The 20318-nt window shown below is 49.4% G+C and overlaps 1 protein-coding gene across 2 annotated transcripts in view; it reads right to left on the bottom strand.

The window, feature by feature from the left end:
- Window positions 1–20318, bottom strand: part of ARHGAP22 (Rho GTPase activating protein 22) — a 203285-nt gene that overhangs the window by 105142 nt on the left and 77825 nt on the right. For both annotated transcript variants that reach the window (XM_082673079.1, XM_082673080.1), the window contains exon 3: window positions 14425–14512. In XM_082673079.1, coding sequence (XP_082529205.1) covers window positions 14425–14512 — 88 coding nt within the window. The remainder of the gene's footprint in view (window positions 1–14424; window positions 14513–20318) is intronic.

The raw sequence follows: 20318 nt of genomic DNA on the forward strand, positions 1-20318 counted from the left end.
AGGGAAGGCTGTCCATGCCCTTTACTAGTGCTGGCGTTGCGGGGACTCCTCGGCCTTCCCTGGCTTGTAGCTGCATCACTCCAATCTCTGCCTCCATCCTCACATGACCTCTCCCTTGAGCGTTTGTGTGTCCAAATCTCTTCTCATAAGGACACCAGTCATTAATTTAGGGCCCACCCTATGCCAGATGTCATCTGAACTAATTTTATCGGCAAAGACCCTATTTCCAAATAAGGTTACATTCTGAGACTGCCGGTGGACATGAATTTTGGGGGGACAAGAACAACCTCCATCTTTTCCCAGCCATGGCCTCCTCAGCTCTGCTTCCTCCAATGCAAGTCTGCAAGAAAAGCAACAGGAGCAGCTGTGCCCTCAGAACCCAGGAAAGTATCACTGACCTTGAGGAAAGCTTCCAAATCTGGTGTTTTGTTTTGTTTTTATTTTAGTTATTGTAGCCCCAGTTTTTAACATTCTGGCATTCCAGAATAATGTGCTTTTAAAACACAACAAACTCCAGGTTATTTTTGTGATATATTTTTTAAAAATTGGAATCATTTACACCTGGGGATATGCTTCAATAGACGTTTAGATCCAGTAAGGAAAAGTTGTTTAGAAAGTGGTTTTCTATTCCTCCATAATCCACAGTGGGGAAGAGAACCAAGGTGCCTCTATTGCAACATAAATCCTTATTCTGGTTCAAAGACTTTCCGAACCAGTGGCCTTCAAACACAACTCCTCCCAGCAACCCGTCCACCAGATCCGTGGGATCACCTACCCAGGAGGATGCTGCAGAAGATGAGACAAACTGGAAATGCTTTTTCGGAGATAAAACTAGAGGTCATGATTCATTAAAAGATGTAGCCCCTGCTAACCACGAAAAGCAGTTAAAAAAACCCTCTAGCATACTGAATAAGAAAGAAGATTATTTGAAGGTAAAGCACTCAAAGGATAATCTTAGATTGAAATTTAGTTTGGAACAATATCCTCAAAAATTTTATAGCAACTAGAAAAAAGGGCCCCAAATATGCTCGTGATTCAAAACTAACATCAAATAGTGTGATTTCAAGCGTTCATTATTATTAAACTTTTCTTTGTCTTATGGGGCTTGGTTTGTTTTTGTTTGTTTGTTTGTTTTTTGCGGTACGCGGGCCTCTCACTGTTGTGGCCTCTCCCGTTGCGGAGCACAGGCTCCGGATGCGCAGGCTCAGCGGCCATGACTCACGGGCCCAGCCGCTCCGCGGCATGTGGAATCCTCCCGGACCGAGGCACGAACCCGTGTCCCCTGCATCGGCAGGCAGACTCTCAACCACTGCGCCACCAGGGAAACCCGGTTTGTTATTTTTGAATAATATTTTATTAATTTCATCTGCTAATAATTTTTATTAGGAGGGTAATATTTTCAGTGTTTATGTTTTCACTTAATGCTTTTCATATGTATCCAGTTTCTATTTGAAATGTATAAAATATGTAGCTTCACTGAATTTAACAATTTTATGTATTCTGTAGCCTTTTGGTGGAAAATATTGATAATTAAGGCTGATATTTTAGAAACGCAGGGAATAAATACCTGCATTCACGTGTGTTGTTTTGCTCTGGCAACTGCAATTACTAACATCTTACTTATCAGCTTCTGCTAACTATGTTCCAGGCCTGGGGATTAATGCTCCACATGGAGATGCTCTTATTGAGCCCATTTTACAGATGAAGAGACTGAAGTTTAAAGGGTTATACGACTCGCTCAGGACCCCAGACCTGGGCAGAGGCTGAGCCACAGCTGAATCTCAGACAGTGTGACTCAACACCTCGCCCTTAACCACAGCCGCACAAGAATGGGGGTGTCCAATGACTCGGCCAATAAATGGGGGTGTCAAGTGACTCGGCCGATACACAATAACTATCATTTTCTAACCATCTTTGATTTTGAGTTTTTAATTGCCTACGCTAGAGCTCCCAGACTCAAACCCTTATAGAGAGATGAGACAGGTAAGTTGAACTGAGAAAGCAGGTGCCAGGGGCAGAAGGGGGCCTGGGATGGGGACGATAGGGAGAGGTGGGGATTCTGGCCAACTGGAGGACACTCAAGCTCTGTCCAAAAGGAGCAGCTGTTACTGAGATCCTGTTAATTGTTTATATGGAGAAAGTAGGCCCAAATTCACCCTTATAGAAATCTACATTATCAATGGGTAAAACCTTTTGCTTTTAAACATGTTTCATGAGCCAAACAAAATACGTCTTGCGGGCCAGAACCAGCCCATGGGCAATCAGCCCTGGTTACAGCTCGGCTTGCAGCCTGGGAACTACACTCAATTTCTTGTCACTGTTTGCCTCTCTCTACCATCACTTTCAGCTCCCTTCCTGCTTTTGAGTTGCTGCTCTTTCACAGGTTTAATTTCTCAAGCATCTTGAAGAGCACGGCACCCTAGTTTCTGCACGCACAGATGCAAGACCCTCCTTCAGAAGCTTACAGTCCAGGGTTGGGTAGCACTGATGTTGTTTCGCTTGGGAGCATGGCTTTGCATTTAACATGCACACAAATCACTCAGGGCTTATTGCTATAACCCAGATTCTGTTTCAGTAATTCTGAGTGGGGCCTGATAATCTGCATTTACAACAAGCTCCCAGTGATGCAGCTGGTCCATGGACCACACCTGGGTATGAAGGACCTAGACTAAAGAACAGCCTTGTGTCTAAGTTCCTAAGCTAAAGGCTCTCCATCAGAGGAGACTCTGTACCTGGGCTTGGCTTCCCAGAGGTGACCTGGGTCATTCAACCGCCCACCCACTAATCCCCTGCCACATTCCTCCCCACATCCTAATTTATCTAGAGATTTAGTCTAGCTGAGATCACTCGTAAAGAATTTTATCTACATCTTTGTTCTGAGCTGGCACTGAGTATACCTCCTCCTGCACATCACCCTTTCCCATCCGGTATGCATATCTCTAGCTGAGGAATTTCTGTCTGCGCCCCTCTGTGTCTCAGACCTGTGGTGCCCGGCACCCTCCTCGGCTCCTGTTGGCAGCCTAAGATGGGACCCTGGACGGGGACTCACCTGGATGGACCCCGGTCTCCATCTTGTACTAGTCATGTGACTTTGGACAAGTTACCCCTCTGTGCCTCAGTTTCCAAATCTCTACAACAGGAGTGTAAGGTGCAATCACCTGGGAAGACTGAACCAATACACTGTAGGGTGCCCTTCCCACTTGTCTTTCTAAAAAGAAACTCAACAGATGACTTTAAGAATCTCATGTTGCTTGTGTCCTGCGGAAAATGTTAATATAGGGAATTTATTCCTATTGCTGTCCCAGGAACACGACCAGTTGCTCTTGAAGGAATTTAGCAGGTTTCCCCTGTGAGTGGTCTTTCATTCCGTCTGTCAGCAAACATGTTCCTGTACCTGATCTGGGTTGGGGCGTGTGAGGGGCAGCCATACAGAAGGTGGGCAGACACGTGCACAGTCGCCATAGCTGCAGGAGTGCCACACACAGGTGTCTTGCAAAGTCAGGAGATGTCAAGCTGTTAAACCGGGCATTTGCCAATTTTCAAATAATATTCTCAATGTTTTTTCATGTGAAACACCCCTAAGAAACAAGGGGCCCAGTGGTCAGTCAATCAGTCAATAGACCACAGAATGGCCAGAAAGTCACAAAGTTCTGAGAAAGTACTGTATTTGTTATACTTTTTGATATAAATAACTTGACCCATTGCCTTATAGTATATTATTTGAAAAGGTTACTAACTACTCTTTAAAGATACATTGATCCTTTGTTTCTAGGTTTTGCAGACACCTTATTGTAATACTTGCTAAACTGTATAGAATACTTAACACAGGCCAGTATTGTCCTAAGATATAGGTGTATCACATCACAAAAACACTATGGGGTATGTACTTTAAAAAAAAGTTTTCTTTTGAAATAATTCTAGATTCACTGGAAGTTGCAAAGAATTGTACAGAGAGGTCCCATGCACTCTTCACCCAGCCTCCCCCGATATTAGCATCTTATATAACTACAGCACAGCATCAAAACCAGGAAACCGACCTTGTACGATCAATCCACAGAACTGATTCAGAGTCTATGCAGTTTTATCACATGTGTAGCTACATGAAACTATCACCACCATTAAGTTACTTAACTATATCATCAGAGTAAGGCTCCCTCTGCTCCTCCTTTATAGTCACATCCAACCCCTTTACCCCCATCCCTAACCCAAGATATAGATATACCCAAGGTATAGGTATACTTTAATTATTCTCATTTTATATATGAGGAAACTGAGGCACAGTGAAGTTAGCAATTGACCAAGTCACATAGCTAGTAAGTTCTGGGTCTGGTTTTTGAACTCTATCATTAAAAAGACGCATCGCAGGGAGGGGTTTGTGGGAGCATGTGGGAGTGGAGTCTGGAAGGGCTTCCTAGATCTTTGTCTCGAATAGAGAAAGAGCATCACTTACAATGGGGGAGGGATGGAACATCGGACGACGTGGGAGTGGAACTGAGGGCTGCAAAACTGAATCCAGGTTGTCACAGCTGCTAGTCTGGGCTTCCGTGACCTCACAATGACCCAGTCATCTTCATTCCCAAACTTCTTCTCCCTGTCTGTCCTTTTTTAGTTGCCCAGCAGCCTGGCAGTCATTTTGGACTTCACCTCCAGCATCCTGTCCCTCACCGGGTCTGGCCTTTCTGCCTCCCAGCCATCCCCCATCCTCCCAGCCACAGCTTGGTTCCAACTTGTCAGTACCCAGTGCCTGCTGCTCTATTAAAGCAGCCCCCCCCCAACTGGTTTCGGGTCTCCCTTGTTACCACCCACGCCAGTCCGGTCTTCTCATTGTTGCTGAATACGATCATAACTTTCCCCTGTTTAAGAACCTTCAGTGGCTCCTCATTGCTTATAAGACTGTCCAAATGCCAAGGCTCTTTGGGATCTAACCCACGGCGAATGGCTCAGAGTTAGCCAAGCTCTCTCATGCCCCAGGATATTGGCACAACTGTGCGTGTCTCCTCCCGTGCTCCTCGTCTGGGCCAGACACTGAGCACCGGGCTGAAGTTGCAGGTGTGAATCAGACATGGACCCCGCCCCCGAGGAGACCTAAGTCTGATGAGAGAAACGTAACTGCCCCCAAAAGAGAAGAAGGTCAAAAACCAAGAGGTACTTTCAATCGTGCATGAAACGTGCACAGAAGCAGGTGCGGCTCTGAACGAGGAGCCCTGAGGTGGGAGAAGGTGGGTCACCTGGCTGGGACGAGGATGACAGTGGCAAGCCTGGAGTCTGGATCCACGCGCCTCCCCAAGCCAGGGCAGGACACTTCCTGGAGTCCCCGCAGGCCATGCAGGTGGCCCTCACTGTGCTGATCAGGAGGCCGTGGGTCAGGCAGAGTGTCACACTTGCCAAGGTGAGGCTGAACCAGCGCACTGGGGTAAGGACCGTGTTACGCACTCAGGAAGCCAGGCTGCCCTGGTGGTGGGCAGCCCTGGGTGGGCCGCTAAAGGCAATTTCTGATTGGCCTCATTCAAGAGAGGTGGCTTCAGTCTAATCACCTAACGGACCACAGCCTTGATTTGCAAGGGATGCAGGCACTGCCTCCGAGGGCAACATTCCCTGATGCCCTCTGGGGTGGCGGCAGTTCCATTTAAAGGCCCCTCTGCCTTAGTGGATCAGGATGTGGGAGAAGCGGAGACTTCAGCAAGTGCAGGAGCATCTCTATTAACAGGCCCAAAGGGAGAGGACAGGGCAGCAGTGGCTTCGGGCCCAGGGCAAGGGATGGACGGGAAGAACACAGGGCTGGGCTATGATGGGTGTAGCACGCTCAGCGCCTGGAGAAGCCACATCCCTTCTGGGTGCCAAGTTTATGAATAGGATAAAGACACTGATAAGATGTGCACTGAATTCATTTATGACTGGAGGCTCTGAGGGCTAGTGAATTTGCAAGAAGAGATCAACAGGGGTGTTAGGCTGAGCTCACAGGCTGGAGTCTAGAGCAAGAGAACAGAAAGTCAGGTCCTGCGTTTACGTCCAGTAGCCCACAGTCAGGGCTGAAGGGCCTGCGACCAGGGCAGGTGCACAGGGTCCCTACTCAGAAGGACCCTGTGTTAGGAATTCACTGCTCTCTGGTGGCTGTCTTGAGGTTGTCAACCATTTTGTCTTTAAATTTGTGTTTTATAAGTGAACTCTGATGGGCCAGGGGAGCGTGTGCAAGGGCTTGGAACCTCAATTCTCTGGTGGTCCTGCCCCTGGCAGCCTCCTGCTTCCAGGGGTGCTGAGCCACCCACTGTTTCCTGGTGCCCCAGGCCAACAGCCCCCCTTCCCCCTCCCCCCAGTGATTGCTGCCACCCCCTTCCCCTAGTCTGGCAGAGGGCTGGGGTCAGGGCCACCAACCCAGCACAGTCTCAGGGTGGAGCACGGTGGTGACAGTCCCGGACTTGGTTGACAGCACCAGTGCACAGGGTAGGGCATCGGGCTGCGGGAAAGGGAGATGCCTGGTTGGACTCCCTCACCCAGGAAGGTGCACGGCGCCGCGGTCCAGTGGCTGCCGAGAGGGAGACCGCAGCTGGTGGGAGTGTGCGCTGCACCTCGGGGGACCCTGGGTGCCTGTGAGTGGTCTCCTCTCATCCCACGAGTATCTCCTCCACCCAAGGGAGTGCGCCATTTAAACAGCAAATAGAAAACCCCGTGCCTGGTCTGGCCCTAGGCCCCTACAAAGAATAGCTACACCTGCTCCCGTGTCACAGTGCTTCGTGAGGCTGTCAAGCCCCTTGGTGCCCTCTTCCTACCACAGTGGAGCAGCTCAGCCTCGTTTGCATAAGGCCCTCAAGCACAGTGCTGGGATCATCACCTCCTTTATTCCAGACTCATGTCTCCATGGACACAGCCTCTGGGCTCCTTGCTCCTGTAGCTACCCCTCCACTGTACGCAGGACCAAGTACCTAATTTGTGGGGCCCAGTGCAAAGTAAAAACGCAGCGCTCCGCCTCCAAAAAGCAGGGAAAAAGCACCATTAAAGGCATCAGATATAAAATTTCCCCTTTCTTCCATGAGCTCCCTTTCAATCTGTCAAAGTGTGGTCCCAGGCCAGCAGCGCAGCATCACCTGAGAGCGCATTCGAAATGCAGGTCCTCTGGCCCCATCCCAGACCCTGGAATCAGTAACTTTGGGGATGAGCCCAGCATTCTAGGTTTTGATAAGTGCTCCAGGGGATTCTGATACGCAGGAAAACTTGAGAACAACTGCTGGAGAGCTGGGATTTGTTTGTTTTGAAAGCCATAAACTAAAGAAATTTGAAATCTTATTTGAAGTTTGTATATGGTAAAGAGGAGTTGAAAGAAAGGGAGAGAGGGAGGGAGAGAGAGAGGAGAGAGGAAAGAGGGAGGGAGGGAGGAAGGGGAGAGTGAGAACGGGCTGGTGGAGAGCAGAGGAGTGTTCTCTGCACGTCCACGTATCTTAGTTCACTTGATGTTCACAGCCTTCTTGCCAAGTAGGTAGTTTTCTTTCTATTATCAGATGATGAAAATGAGACTCAGAGAATGTAAGTTATTGGCCCAAGTTCTTGCCCTTAGTGTGTGGTGGAACTAAACTGTGAATCTTGGTGTCTGACTTCAAAACCTAGGCTTTGGGTTTCCCTGGTGGCACAGTGGTTTAGAATCTGCCTGCCAATGCAGGGGACACGGGTTCGAGCCCTGGTCTGGGAGGATCCCACATGCCGCGGAGCAACTAGGCCCGTGAGCCACAATTACTGAGCCTGCGCGTCTGGAGCCTGTGCTCCGCAACGAGAGAGGCTGCGATAGTGAGAGGCCCGTGCACCGCCATGAAGAGTGGCCCCCGCACAGAAACGAAGACCCAACACAGCCGTAAATAAATAAATAAATAAAGCAAACTGTCAACAAGTAAAAATAAACACTATTATATTAAAAAAAACCCCAAAAACCTAGGCTTTTCCCCCAGTTGTTCCTCCTCCCTCCTCCCCCCCCTTCATTTCAGGGGTACCTGCTGAGCACCTATTCTACGGCAGGCATTGCACCCAGTCGCCTCCGCACCCAGGCCTGTGCCGTGCGGTACGGCTCCACCACACACACGTGGCTGCTGAGAACTTGAAATGCAGCTGGCGTAACTGAGCAAGGGGATGGTCAATTTCATTACAAGCGCGGCTTGCTTTATATTTCTATTGAACAGGGCTGCTCTAGAACATGATTTTGGCCAAAAGGAATGAACTGCAACCTCCTCTTCAAGGGCATCTATTTCCAGAGACATCAGTGGGAGCTTCCCATACCTGGTCCTGTGTTTTGTTAAGAAAAGTGAGGTTAAGACAGTAGGGCCAGACCACAAAGCAGGGAAGTTCCAGAAACCACTCTTGTATTTGCTGATTCTCCCACCCTCAGGGGTGGGGAGCGCTTGTGAACTGCTCATCTAATTTCATTTCTAGTCATTACCCATCGTCTGGCGCTCTGCAGGCAAACTCAGCAGGGCCACCCGGGGTCAGGCTGATATGCCGGCTGGCTGGTACCAGGTGCCGAGATAGGCTGAGATCGGCATCCTGCTCAGGAGGCGGCTGAGGAGATGAGCGATGCTCTGGGGATGTCAGGAGCACCGTATCAGTCTACTTCTACAGAGTAATCTGTGTGCGCTGGCTTCGCTCCAAGGTCAGGCCTCACAGATAGCAGGCAGCAGTTCTCCTATCTGCTTCAAGCTGCAGGCGGATAAGGACAGCCAGCTGTAAGCTCAATGCCCGAGAGAGGCTTCAAAGATCCAGTGTAGCCGTAAGAAACTGCTGGAACCCGTTCTCGCAGGGGAAGCTTGCTTATGGAAGGCCATTCTTCTGGCACCATTCTACTAGGGCAGGTGGACACCTCGGAGGCCCTCTTATCCTGCAGTTGGAGAAACCAAGGAAATCTGATCTGGTTTCCCCAGCAAGTTAGAGACTGAGCTGGGTCTGGGACCCACTCAGATCCCAAAAGCATATGCTGATCAGGGCCCCCTTGCTAAGAACTTGGCACACGAGCTTGGAACTGCACAGGAAGAATCAGAGCTCCGCTTTAAGTGGCCTGGCTTCTGAGTTGCCTCCCCGACGGTGAGCGCTTTGGCAGGGCAGGGTGGTCTCCTCTGTGGACATTGGCTGGGGCGAGGGTCCGGGCAGAGCATGGACGGTGGTAACGAGGAGTGGCAGCTTACCTCCTCATCTCCAGCCGGGTCCTTGCAATCCCCCCATCATTACATTAGTGGGTTTGCTAACACACAGTTCTGGTTTTAACCATCCCTCCTGCCTGCTGAAGAAGTGCAGTGGCTAAAGTCCAAGCCTCTGTGTCCAGCATCCAAGGTGCTTCGTGACCTGGCCCCGCCCCCCTTTCCTCCTTGGTCCTCTACACCACGAGTCTCCCCCACAGAATACTTCCCCAGGCCTCTGTGCCTTTGTGTACTCTAGCCCCCCATCATTTGGGGATGACCTTCTCTTGTTTGCTCAGCTGGGTCATTTTCACTTCCCTGTCAAGGTTTAGCTTGGGTGAAATCTTCCCTAACCACCCAGGCGAGCCACCCTCACCCTCTGCTCTGGGCTCTCAGCCCTGGGGACACCCTACTGGGGCACTCATCACACAGTATTAGGACTGATAACTTACAGGTGATAGCTAAGCGGGAACTGTGTTGTTGTTATTAATAATAATGATAAACAGACAGACTGCAGAGAGGAGGGAAGAAGAGAAAAATATTGGCATCTACACTGAGCCAGGCACTAGGCTCCCCCTGCAACCTCACCAAACCCAAGGCACTTGGCTTTATTATCTTCAAATTAGAAGTCATGAGACAGAGGCACGGGGACATTGAGTGACTTGTCTAAAACCAAGCAGGCCCTGGGTGGCAGGGTCGGGCTTCTGTCCAGTCCTCCCTGACTTTGGAGAGGACAGTCTGGAACACTGGTCAGAGCTAGCTGCTGTGTGGTCACACGTGCCCTGCTGGAAGAGGGCAGAAAACAGGCGCAAACAGGGATATGGCACGTGCACTCGGCCTCCCCACTCTCTCCCCTGGAACCTTCCTTTCTGTGTGCAGATGTCTGCCCCTAGGGAACGGCGGCATCGCTGGCAAGCCTGGGTATACTCCACTGTCTCCCCAACTTCCATGGAGTGCCATTGCTCGCTTTGCTCGTACGAATGCCTGGGTGGAGCTGAAAACCCAAGGCCTCAAAGCCATCCCTGCCCAGGCCCATTGCCCGCAAGATGCCCACCTGGTGTCTGGGGAGTGGGTGGGGATCCCAAGCAACGTGGTAGAAGGAGGCAGCGGGGGGCTCTGTGGGAGAGCAGGGCACCTGCCAGACCTCTGAACTGGGCAGTTTCCCCACCAGAGCCTCCAGCACTTTATCTTGAGAAATGTGGTCTGTGGGGCACAAAGCAGACAGGCGCTCTGTGATGGGAACTGGGCCCAGATGTCAGAGCCACCGTGACACCCTCCGTGTCCTCCTGCTCCAGAAGACAGCACTTTCCTGCTCTGAGATTCCGGGCGGCCTTCGTGTTTCACCCAGGTCATCCTCAGCCCCGCACGCTGGGACCCTCACACTCCAGGAGGAAATGCTGCCGGGAAAGGCGCTCGGACCTGGGACCCCGGTGTGGATTTGCAGAAAGAGCCACGGTCAGCGTGGACACTTGGTCCCTAAAGAAACAGCCATGGACTGTGTCTGATGCAGGGCACCTCCTCTCCCTTCCCTGGAAGCACCTGAGTTCCTCTGGGGGGTCCTTGTGCCTACTGTGTGAGCCTTTGTGGGCGGGTCTGTCCAGGCACTGGAGTGGACAGGTCCTTCCTCACCACCCCAGCGTCACCAGTGGCAGGCACACGGCGTAAACACAGCCACCTCAGACCCTGAGCCATCGACGCAGCCGGGACTGAAGAGCCTGTGGGATTCGGCCTTCCCTGCTCAGAGCACCTACCACTCTCTCTTCCTGGCTCCGGGGGCCCTGAGCAGCCCTGCCGCCTGCCCCTTCCACACGCATCTCTCCAGCTTCCCATGGGCTGATTCTGTGTGGCCCCATAGCCTCTGGCCATTTCCCCCTTTGTCTGCATTTGTCAGAGCTGGCTTCTGCCACCTGCCATCGAGGACTCTGGAAAGACATGCCCAGCAGTGGAGAAGCCGTGATAGACCAGCAGTCACTCGCCAGCACGACTTAGGGCTCCCGTCTGAATGCCTGTAGTCAGTGGGCTTGCCTCCCTGTGGTAGCATCAAGGTAATACTAGAATAAGGATGTTAGCGAGACGACTTCTAGGGATCACCTAACTCGACCCATCAAACATAAGCACACGTTGTGGGTTTAGCAACTTTTTGTCCAGAGCGCCAAAGCAGGCCTCTCCACCCCTTCCCCCATCCTTGTAGGTTCGGAGGAAGGCCTAAGCTTGCCTGTGCCCAGATGCCTGCAGTGCCAAGCAGTGATGGTCTGGGAGGCCAAGAGGATCAAGTCTGCAAGGGGCAGACGGCTTTCAAAGGGCTGGGAGGGGCTGCTTTGCCCCTTCCTGGGAGGGGAGCAACTGCCAGGCTAGAGAAGAGGCCTGAGTGGGAAGGAGACCGAGCGTCCTCGAATCCCAGCCCCTCCTGGGGCCTGGCTCCTTCCGGACTGACCCAGGAACCAGCCTCAGACTATTGGTGGATGCGGGGCTCTGGGGCTAGAACTGGCTCAAGCTGCAGCCCCACTATTTAGTGGCGGTCGGAGCCCGTTAAGAATCAGAGGTGTGGCCTGGCTGACTGAGATGGCTGGGGGCTGGCTGGAGGACACGCGAGGCCTGTCATGAAATTGGCGTATCTCTCCACTAGATGGCACTCACAGTATAATTTTCCTCATATTTTAAATTCTATCTTGATGAAAAATTGTGATTTTTTTTATACTGTTAAAGAGCATGAATAGAGCTATGACTTAAAATTCATGTAACTGACCTCATGCATTATCGTTCTTGGGTTTCTATCACATGTCCAAGAGTTGTCAAGTTTCCCTCCCTCTGAGGTCTTGGGTGTGGCAGATGTGCACTGCAGTTCGGCTTTCCGGGGCCAGAAAGATGCATCCAACGGAAGCGGAAGCGACTAAGTCTTTCCTTTCAGCGCTTCCCAAAGGCTGCCTGGGGCTCTGCACTACCTACCACCTGACCTGCTTTCCCTGAGTGGTCTCACAGCTACCCTCCACCCCCAGCCCCGGCTTTCAGGAGCGGCTGCACATCCAAAGGCAAGAGGGCGGCGCTTCGAACCTGCATATATTTGGTGCTTCGACCACTGCTGTGCTTGGGAAAAAGGGGTGTGAGGAGCCTTTCCTTCTATAACCGTGTCCTGAGACCTCTCGGGCCCACCCACGTAGGAAAAATGCCAGACCTGTACCAGGTACCTGTGTTGAAGGGCAGCATAAGTGTGTGGCTTTGGAAGTCAGACTGCCCAGGTAGAAGCCCTGACCCTACTGCCATCCAGCTGTGTGTCCTTGGGCAAGTCACCAATCCTTTCTAACCCCCGGTGTCCTTTTTTATAAAATAGGCATGGAAATACCCCTTACCTTAGAGGGATGTTTTGAGTACTGTGGTAGCAGAATAATGGCCCCACAAAGATGTCCACGTCCTAAGCCCTGGAACCCGTGAATATGTTCCCTTACGTGGCAAATGGGTCTTCCCCACCGAGTCAAAGAAATTCTTGTAAATAGCTCTGACCCAGATAAAGAGCATGCACACTGGTGACCATTCCCATCCGGTCCCTGGGGGCACACGTCCAGTGCCTTTCTGACTTCATGGTGGTGCGCGCTGACCTCCACCTTGTGGCTCTGGCCTCACCTCAGCCCTCCCCAACTCCCAGGCCCAGGCCCCCGGCCCCTCCCCAAGCCTTCCTTCCATGTGTCCAGCTCCCCCTCCCCTACATGGCAGGGCCCTGCCTACCTCACTCCCCTCCTTCATTTCTTCTCTACCTTCTTGGCAGAAACCTTTACTCCTGTTCCATAATCAACCAAGCCTCTATTTTCCACTCCATGCCCTGGGATCCCTCTGTTGCCACCTTCTAATGTGTCCTTTCAGCAACAAGATTCTTGCAGTAGATGAAATACCCAAATGAAACCACGGTACTTGAATTCTGCATATGCGGCAGGCAGTTGGGAGGGTCTCCCTGCACTTCACCTGCAGCCTGTACCTCCTGGAGTTCCCAGTATGGACAGAGCAAAGGTGAGCACACCCTGCCCCAGGCTTGGATTCGCTCAGTCCTGCTCCCAGTGGGCCATAGCTTGCTGGCCTGAGCCTGGGCTGATGCGTCCCCTGGTGCACAGCCCGTAGCCAGGTCACTTTGTCAGAGAGGTTGTGTGGCTCTGCCTCTCTGAGACTGTAAACTTACTGGCTCACAGACCCCACAGGCCCTAGCACACTCGATCCACAGCCACCACTTCCCAGAAGGAAGTCTAGATTCGATTGGCACATGATAGGGTGTGATGACTAGCTGCCTGTAGCCTCTGCTCTCGGTGCTCTGCCCAGACCCCTGGGCACTCACTGTTCCCATCCACACTGGCAGCCTCTTTCCTCAAGCACCTGCGGCTCTGCCTGAAGGCCTTCTCTGAAGGCAGGGAGCTTGGCCAAGCGCAGGGCGGGCCAGAAATGCCAGAGTCAGCCTCCCAGGGAGCAGCTCTCAGTTAATGGCCGGTGGGACTTGGTGGGTAAACCCTCAGCCTCCTCACTCCTTGGGTGAGACACCTCTGAGTCGGTTCATTGGAACTGAGCCCCGGGCACCCCCAGTGGCACCAGCTCACCCTGCTGGCTCTCCCTTCCTGCTCCCTTTCTCGTGCTTTTTGGGGTCACCACAGGATGAACTGCTCAGATCCTTGCCTGAGGCCCTGCAACAGGGGGAGGCCAAGCTTAGTAAAATACCACCTCACCAGCCAGCCCCTCTGTAAACTGACTCACTTGCAAGACACATTTACTTAGTTCAATAAGAACCACATTTTAAAACTGGGAACTTTAAAAACCTGCTTTGTAACTGCTAACATGTCGGCGGTTCTTTGAGTTAAATTGCTCCCCTTCCTCCCACCACATTGCAATGCTTTGTTCTGGGATTCGTGACAGAGCTTATTTTAATGCTCTGAACCTGTGCTAGTGGTTTTCCCTGGACTTATTTGCATGTGACCCAGATATTGTGTTTGGACCTTCACTCTAAGGTGTCCCCGTGGATTGGTTACCTCCCTTGTTTTATTTTGAACTTAAAAATCCACACTTTCCTCTCATCAGAAGCTAATTACCTAGATAATTGACTGGACTTTCTAAATTCCCCCCAAATGTGTAATATCCTCTAGATTTGGCCCAAATTTCCGAATTGTGCTTGGAGACAGCGCTGGCGTTCTCACAGAGAGGAGTGTTGCGGAGGTGGCCCTTCCCAGGCCAGAGGTGCAGTGACACTGCCATTGGGGCCACCAGGGCCAGCCCCAGCACAGAGCTGAAGGGTGCTCAAGCCTACCTGGGCTGATCTCAAAGAGGTGCTTTCCCGGGTCCTCAGGGCCAGGAAGAAGTTCAGTCACCTGGGTCCCTTGTAGAGAAATAAAGCCCTAAATAGAGAGACAAACACAAACACGAGAGCGTGAGATGGCTGGGAAAGGGCTTCTGCGGTCAGGGCTCTGGGGAGCAGAGGGTGAAGCCGCGGGTCAGAGTCCCAGCCCTCCAGGACCTGGATGGGCAGGCTGGGTGCTGGGAGGAGCACAGGCCTCCTCTCCATGGCAGGGACCGAGCGCACATGAGGCCTTGCATGGGGTCCCTGCTCGAGTGGGCCGACACTACCTTCTGACACCCTTGGAGGAGCTCTGCCCACAGAGGACTGCCCAGGGTTGTCACTCTCCTGGTTAAGGCATGGTAAGCCCAAGTCAGGAGCAGGGAGGAAGGCTCCATTATTGGGGCGGGGGCGGGGGGGGGGAATGTGCCCATTTGCAGGCTTTCTGGGGCAGGAGAGTCAGGGAGAGGAAGGTTTCTTGTATGTAACTGTCCAGGCGGTAACATGGGGGGAAGGATGCACAGATCTGTGTGAGCCCAGTATTGCCCCCTCCTGGCTGGGTGAGATTTCATTTCTTTACCTGTTACGTGGGAGTCAGCTACCGCGAAGAAGGTACCATACCTACAGTCTAACTGCCTGGGTTCAAATCCTGGGTCACCTACTTACTGGCTGTGTGACCTCAGGCAAAGTATTTAACCTCTCTGTGCAACTTCCCAATTTCCTTATCTGTGAAATAGGAATAATAATTGTCCTTTCCAGGGCTGTTGTGAGCATTAAGTGAATTAGTACTTGGGAAGCCCTCAGAGCAGTACCTGGCATAGTGAAAGCTGTTTATTTGCTAAATAAACCCCAGCTATTACTGTGTGTCAGGGCTCCACACTGGGTGGGGGAACAGCATCCCTGCATCTGCACTTGCCCAGGTGACTGGCGCGGTCACTTGCTGTATCCACACGGTTGCCTCCAGTCCCCACCCCCATGTGTACTCATGGAGCGCTCTTCTTTCCACTCCCATCTTTTCCAGGCAATTCCTGGCTTTCAAGGTGACTGGAGGCTCCACGTGGCTGCTGGAGTCTTGTGCTGCACGGACACATGGAGATGCCTTTTCTCATTTAAGCACCGTAAAGGCAGAACGGCGTCTTTACCTACGGATGCTTGCTTTAGAGAAATTATAGCAATAAACCGGAGAACCAGATGGTAATCGCTGTAACTGAACTAACGGTGTCTTTCTAGGAAACCGAGGGCTAGTGGGAATAAATCAGGGCTGCAACCCCAGGATGGGGAAACGTGTTCATTACAGGATGTGGATGAGATCCATCACTGGCTAACGGGAAGGGTCTCTGGTGTTTGCTGTTTCAGTAACTGTCTCTGAGTACTTCTGAGTACTTTGAGTTTTTTTCCCTCTATGCCTCAATATCTGTCATCCATAAAATGGGAGTAACAATATTGACATTGACATTACTTTCTACTCCAGCTAAATGGAAAAGCAGTAATAACCCTTGTTTACAGAGCTTGTACTATATTCCTGGCTCTTTGTCTAAACTATTGGATTTAATCTTTCTAGAGGCCCCACAGGGGTGAGTACTACTATTCCTATCGTCTTGGGCAAGCAGATGGAGGTCGGAGAGGTGAAGCAACCAGTCTCCTGGTCCCACTGCTGGCAAGGGCAAGCGGGGACGTGCACTCCGGGGGTGTCTGATGATGGAGCACTTTCCCTCCTGTATTTGTGACAGCAGCTGCCGGCTGACTTTGTGTGCAAGAAGCTGCCCTGGAGAGCCAGGCTGTGCCTTTGGGACCCACTGCTCATCACTCACTCAGAAGAATCCCAGTGTGGCCCCCATTACTGCAAGGGGCCCTCAGAACTGGCTTTTGGTCACCCAGATCCCTCCTGCTTCCCACGGGTTAAGAGCACGGCTTTGATCCCAGCATTTTGCTCAAGCACTTGTGGGGGGAGGGCTGGGAGTGGGGAAGAAAAGGGGAGGGGAGAGGAAGGGGGCAGGAGAGCAGAGGGAGTCTGCTTTCCCCTTTCCGGTATGTCATTTGTTAAGGCTGTGATGAAAGACACGTAGAAGTCAGTATGAAGCATCCAGCTGAGACCCTCGGGCTAGGTCTCAACCTTGAGAGGGCATGAGAGTCACCCCAGGGCTTGTTAAAACACGGAGTACCAAGTTTGGTGGTCTTGCAGTAAGTGTTTAACAACAGGTTCTCCAAAAAAACTAAGGCAAGCTGATTTGTAGTGTTTGCCAACTTCTGTGATATAAATACCCTCCATGGCTGATTTCATGTCGTCATTGAATGTGGCACTGGGGACAAATGCACCGCAGTGTTCCTGCCACGTGGATACCATAGGGGTCAACAGGCTCTAGAGCACAGATAGGAGTAAATGAAATCAAACAATTCGGGGGTGATACATTTTGAGGACTGATTATCTTTATTTTTTTAATGTATTTTATTGAAGTATAGTTGATTTACAACATTGTGTTAGTTTCAGGTATTCAGTAAATGATTCAGTTATATATATATGTGTTTATATACATATTCTTTTTCATATTCTTTTCCATTATGGTTTATGACAAGATATTGAATATAGTTCCCTGTGCTCTACAGTAGGACCTTGCTGTTTATCCATTAATTACCTTTGTTTTTAATATAATTTATTTAATTGTAGGTCTGTATGATTTAATTTCTAATAGTGGAAATGTTTAGCAACTGGCTGGTAAGCATAGCACTAATAGAACTACCCCTGGGGTTTCTGACTCTATAGGTCTGGAGAAAGAAGGAGAATCTGGGGATTTCTCTGCTGGTCCAGTGGTTAGGACTCGGCACTTTCACTGTCGTGGCCCGGGATTCAATCCCTGGTTGGGGAACTAAGATCCCACAAGCGGTGTAATGTGGCCGGAAAAAAAAAAGAGAGAAACAAAAAAGGAGAATCTGCATTTCTAACCAGGTTTCTGATGCTGCTGGCCCCCGGGGATACACGTTGACAACCACTCTCTAGGGGCACTTAGAGTAAGTAGCCAAAGGAAGGTGCCTTTTCCATAAGCTTATTCAGCACATCAGTTTCCTCAAGTGTAAAATAAGGATAACAGTATCTGCCTCATGAGGCTGTTGTGAGGGTTAAAATGATCCGATATTTTCCTGCTGGCCTTGGAGAGCCAGGTTTTGGTTGAGCTGCTGTGCCTTGGACACGTGCAGTTCCGAAGGACAAGGAGTACCTCCAGCCACTCAGATCGTGCCCTGGACTAGAGGGGTCCGGGCTTTCCCTGAGGAGCCCAAAGTGAGTGTTAGCACTTTGGAGGGGGTGGCTGGTCTCCTTCCTGCTGGGCCTGGGAAGGGACCAGACACACCATTTGCACCTACAACTGCACAGATGGGCAGCTGGGTGCAGAAAGAGATCGTGCAAACTCCAGTCACACTGACAGCTTCCCACAAAGGTTAGTCCCCTCTCCCCCTCCCCCTGCGTCTGAGCTATGTGCATTTGCTCTGTTTTGCTATTTACTCAGCCTGCATATCCCAGTTTGTCCTGAGAGGCTGCCAATGACTTCATTCATCTCTAGCTTCACACCAGTGCAAGTCCACTGGTGTAAGGGAGTAATGGTCAAAGGATGTGCTATTCTGTCTGTGTGTAACCGAGCTCCACTCCAGGCCTGCTGCTGGCTCACCAAAGCTCCCTCCCCAGCCCTTGTGAATGTACCAGCTTGAGAGGACCCGTGGGTATCCAGTGGAGGCCCCAGACAAAAGCTCCAGAAACTCCTTCTCTCAGAGAGCAACTTTGGGAGAGAGTATATTTCTTATATTAGTGTCAGCTTAGATGGTTTATTCAAAATCCATCATTTCTACAGCGTAATAAATACAAACTCCAGGAACACTGCAGGTGGAGGGGAAGCAGCCCAGTGATTAGCCTTGCTCCCTCTCATTTGTCTAAACCCAGCAATGGGGCACCTAGGATGTGGTACAACCTTCAGGGACTGGTGAACATGCTCAGAATTCAGAAAGCTTCCTATGTCAGATTCTGAATGTCTTAGTTATCTATTGCAACATAACAAATTACCCTAAATCTTGGTAGGTAAAAACAACAATAAACCTTTATTCTCTTACAGGGTTTCTGTAGACCAGGAAATTTGGAATGGCTTAGCTGGGTGTTTCTAGCTTGGGCTCTTTTACGAAATGATAGTCAAGATGTTGGGTGGAACTACAGACATCTGAAAATCTGACTGAGGCCAGAGGATATGGTGACTCCCTCAATGGCGGATATAAAAAAAAGTCTCAAATCTACATTCTAGAGATGAGAAGTACAATGTGCAAATAAAAAATACAATGAGTGGGATTAACAGCAGATTCAATGTTGCAGATGAAAAGACTAGAGAACTTGAAAATATAGCCATAGAAACTACTCAAAATGAAACAAAGAGAAAAGAGAAGTAAAAAGAATGAACAGAGCATCAGTGAGATGTGGGATAACGTCAAGCAGTGTAATTTACATGTAATTCGAGTCTCTGGACAAGGAGGGGGGAACTGAAAAATATTTGTGAAGAAATTATAGCTGAAACTTTTCCAAATTTATGAACAGTATAAACCCACAGATCCAAGAAGTGCAATGAGCCCCAAGCATAAGAAACATAAAGAAAAGTAAGTATATGAAGGCATAATCAAATGGCTCAAACCCAGTCATGAAAAGAAACTCTTAAAAGCAGCCAGAGGTGAATGATACAATATGTACAGAGGAGCAAATGTGAGGATGACAGCAAATTTCTTATCAGAAACAATGTAAGTTAAGAAATCAGTGGAACAACATCTTTAATGGTATTGAAAGGAAAATCTGTCAACCTCGTATTCTGAATCCAGTAAAAGTATCCCCCAAAAATAAAGGCTAAGTAAAGACCTTTTAAGATACCCAAAACAAATAGGAAATAATGCATCATTAGCAGACTCATACTACGAGAATTGTTAAAGACAATTAGGCAGAAAGAAAATGATATTAGACAGAAAAAAGGAAAGGAAGGAAGATTAATGGAGCAATAGGAAGTAGACGATTAAAGTAAAAAAAAGTTCATTATCTATTTATCAATAATTGAGAAAACAAGTAGACAAAAAAATCAGTAACGATATAAATGACCTGAATAAACACTATCAACCAATTTGACCTAATTGCTGCCTTCCTCAACAGTAGAATACACGTGTTTTCAAATGTCCATGAAACTTTTACTAAGATGGCCATAAACAAGTCTTAAAAAATGGAAAAAAGTTCAAATACAACATATGTTCTCTGATCACAATGGAATTAAGTTAGAAATCAATAACAGAAAAATTTCTGGAAAATCCCCAAACATTTGGAAACCAATTAATGCATTTCTAAATAACCCATACATCAAAGAAAAACATCAAAAAGGAAAATTAGAAAGTGCTTTGAACTGGATAAAAATGAAAACACAACATATAAAATTTTGTTACATGCCTCTAGAGGAGTAGTTAGGGGGTAAATTATAGCACTAAATGTTGATATCACAAAAGAAGAAAGGCTTCAATCAATGACCTCAGCTTCTACCTTAAGAAATGACGCAAAGAAGAGCAAATTAAACCCAATGTAAAAAAATGAAAAAATAAAGATCAGAGTGGCTATAAATAAAATGAAAAATAAAAAAATAATGAAGCCAATGAAACTAAAAGCTAGTTCTTTGAGAAGATCAATAAAATTGATAAGTCTCTAGCAAGACTAATCAGGAAAAAGAGAGAAGATAAATTGTCAATATCTGGAATTAGAGAGGTGACCTCACCACAGATTCTTCAGGTATTAAAAAGATAAGGTAATGTTAAGAAAAACATTATGTTAATAAATTTGGAAATTTAGATGAAGTGGATAAAAGAAGACA

This window comes from Grampus griseus (genome assembly GCF_964374135.1).
Source record: "Grampus griseus genome assembly, chromosome: 16".
NCBI lineage: Eukaryota > Metazoa > Chordata > Mammalia > Artiodactyla > Delphinidae > Grampus > Grampus griseus.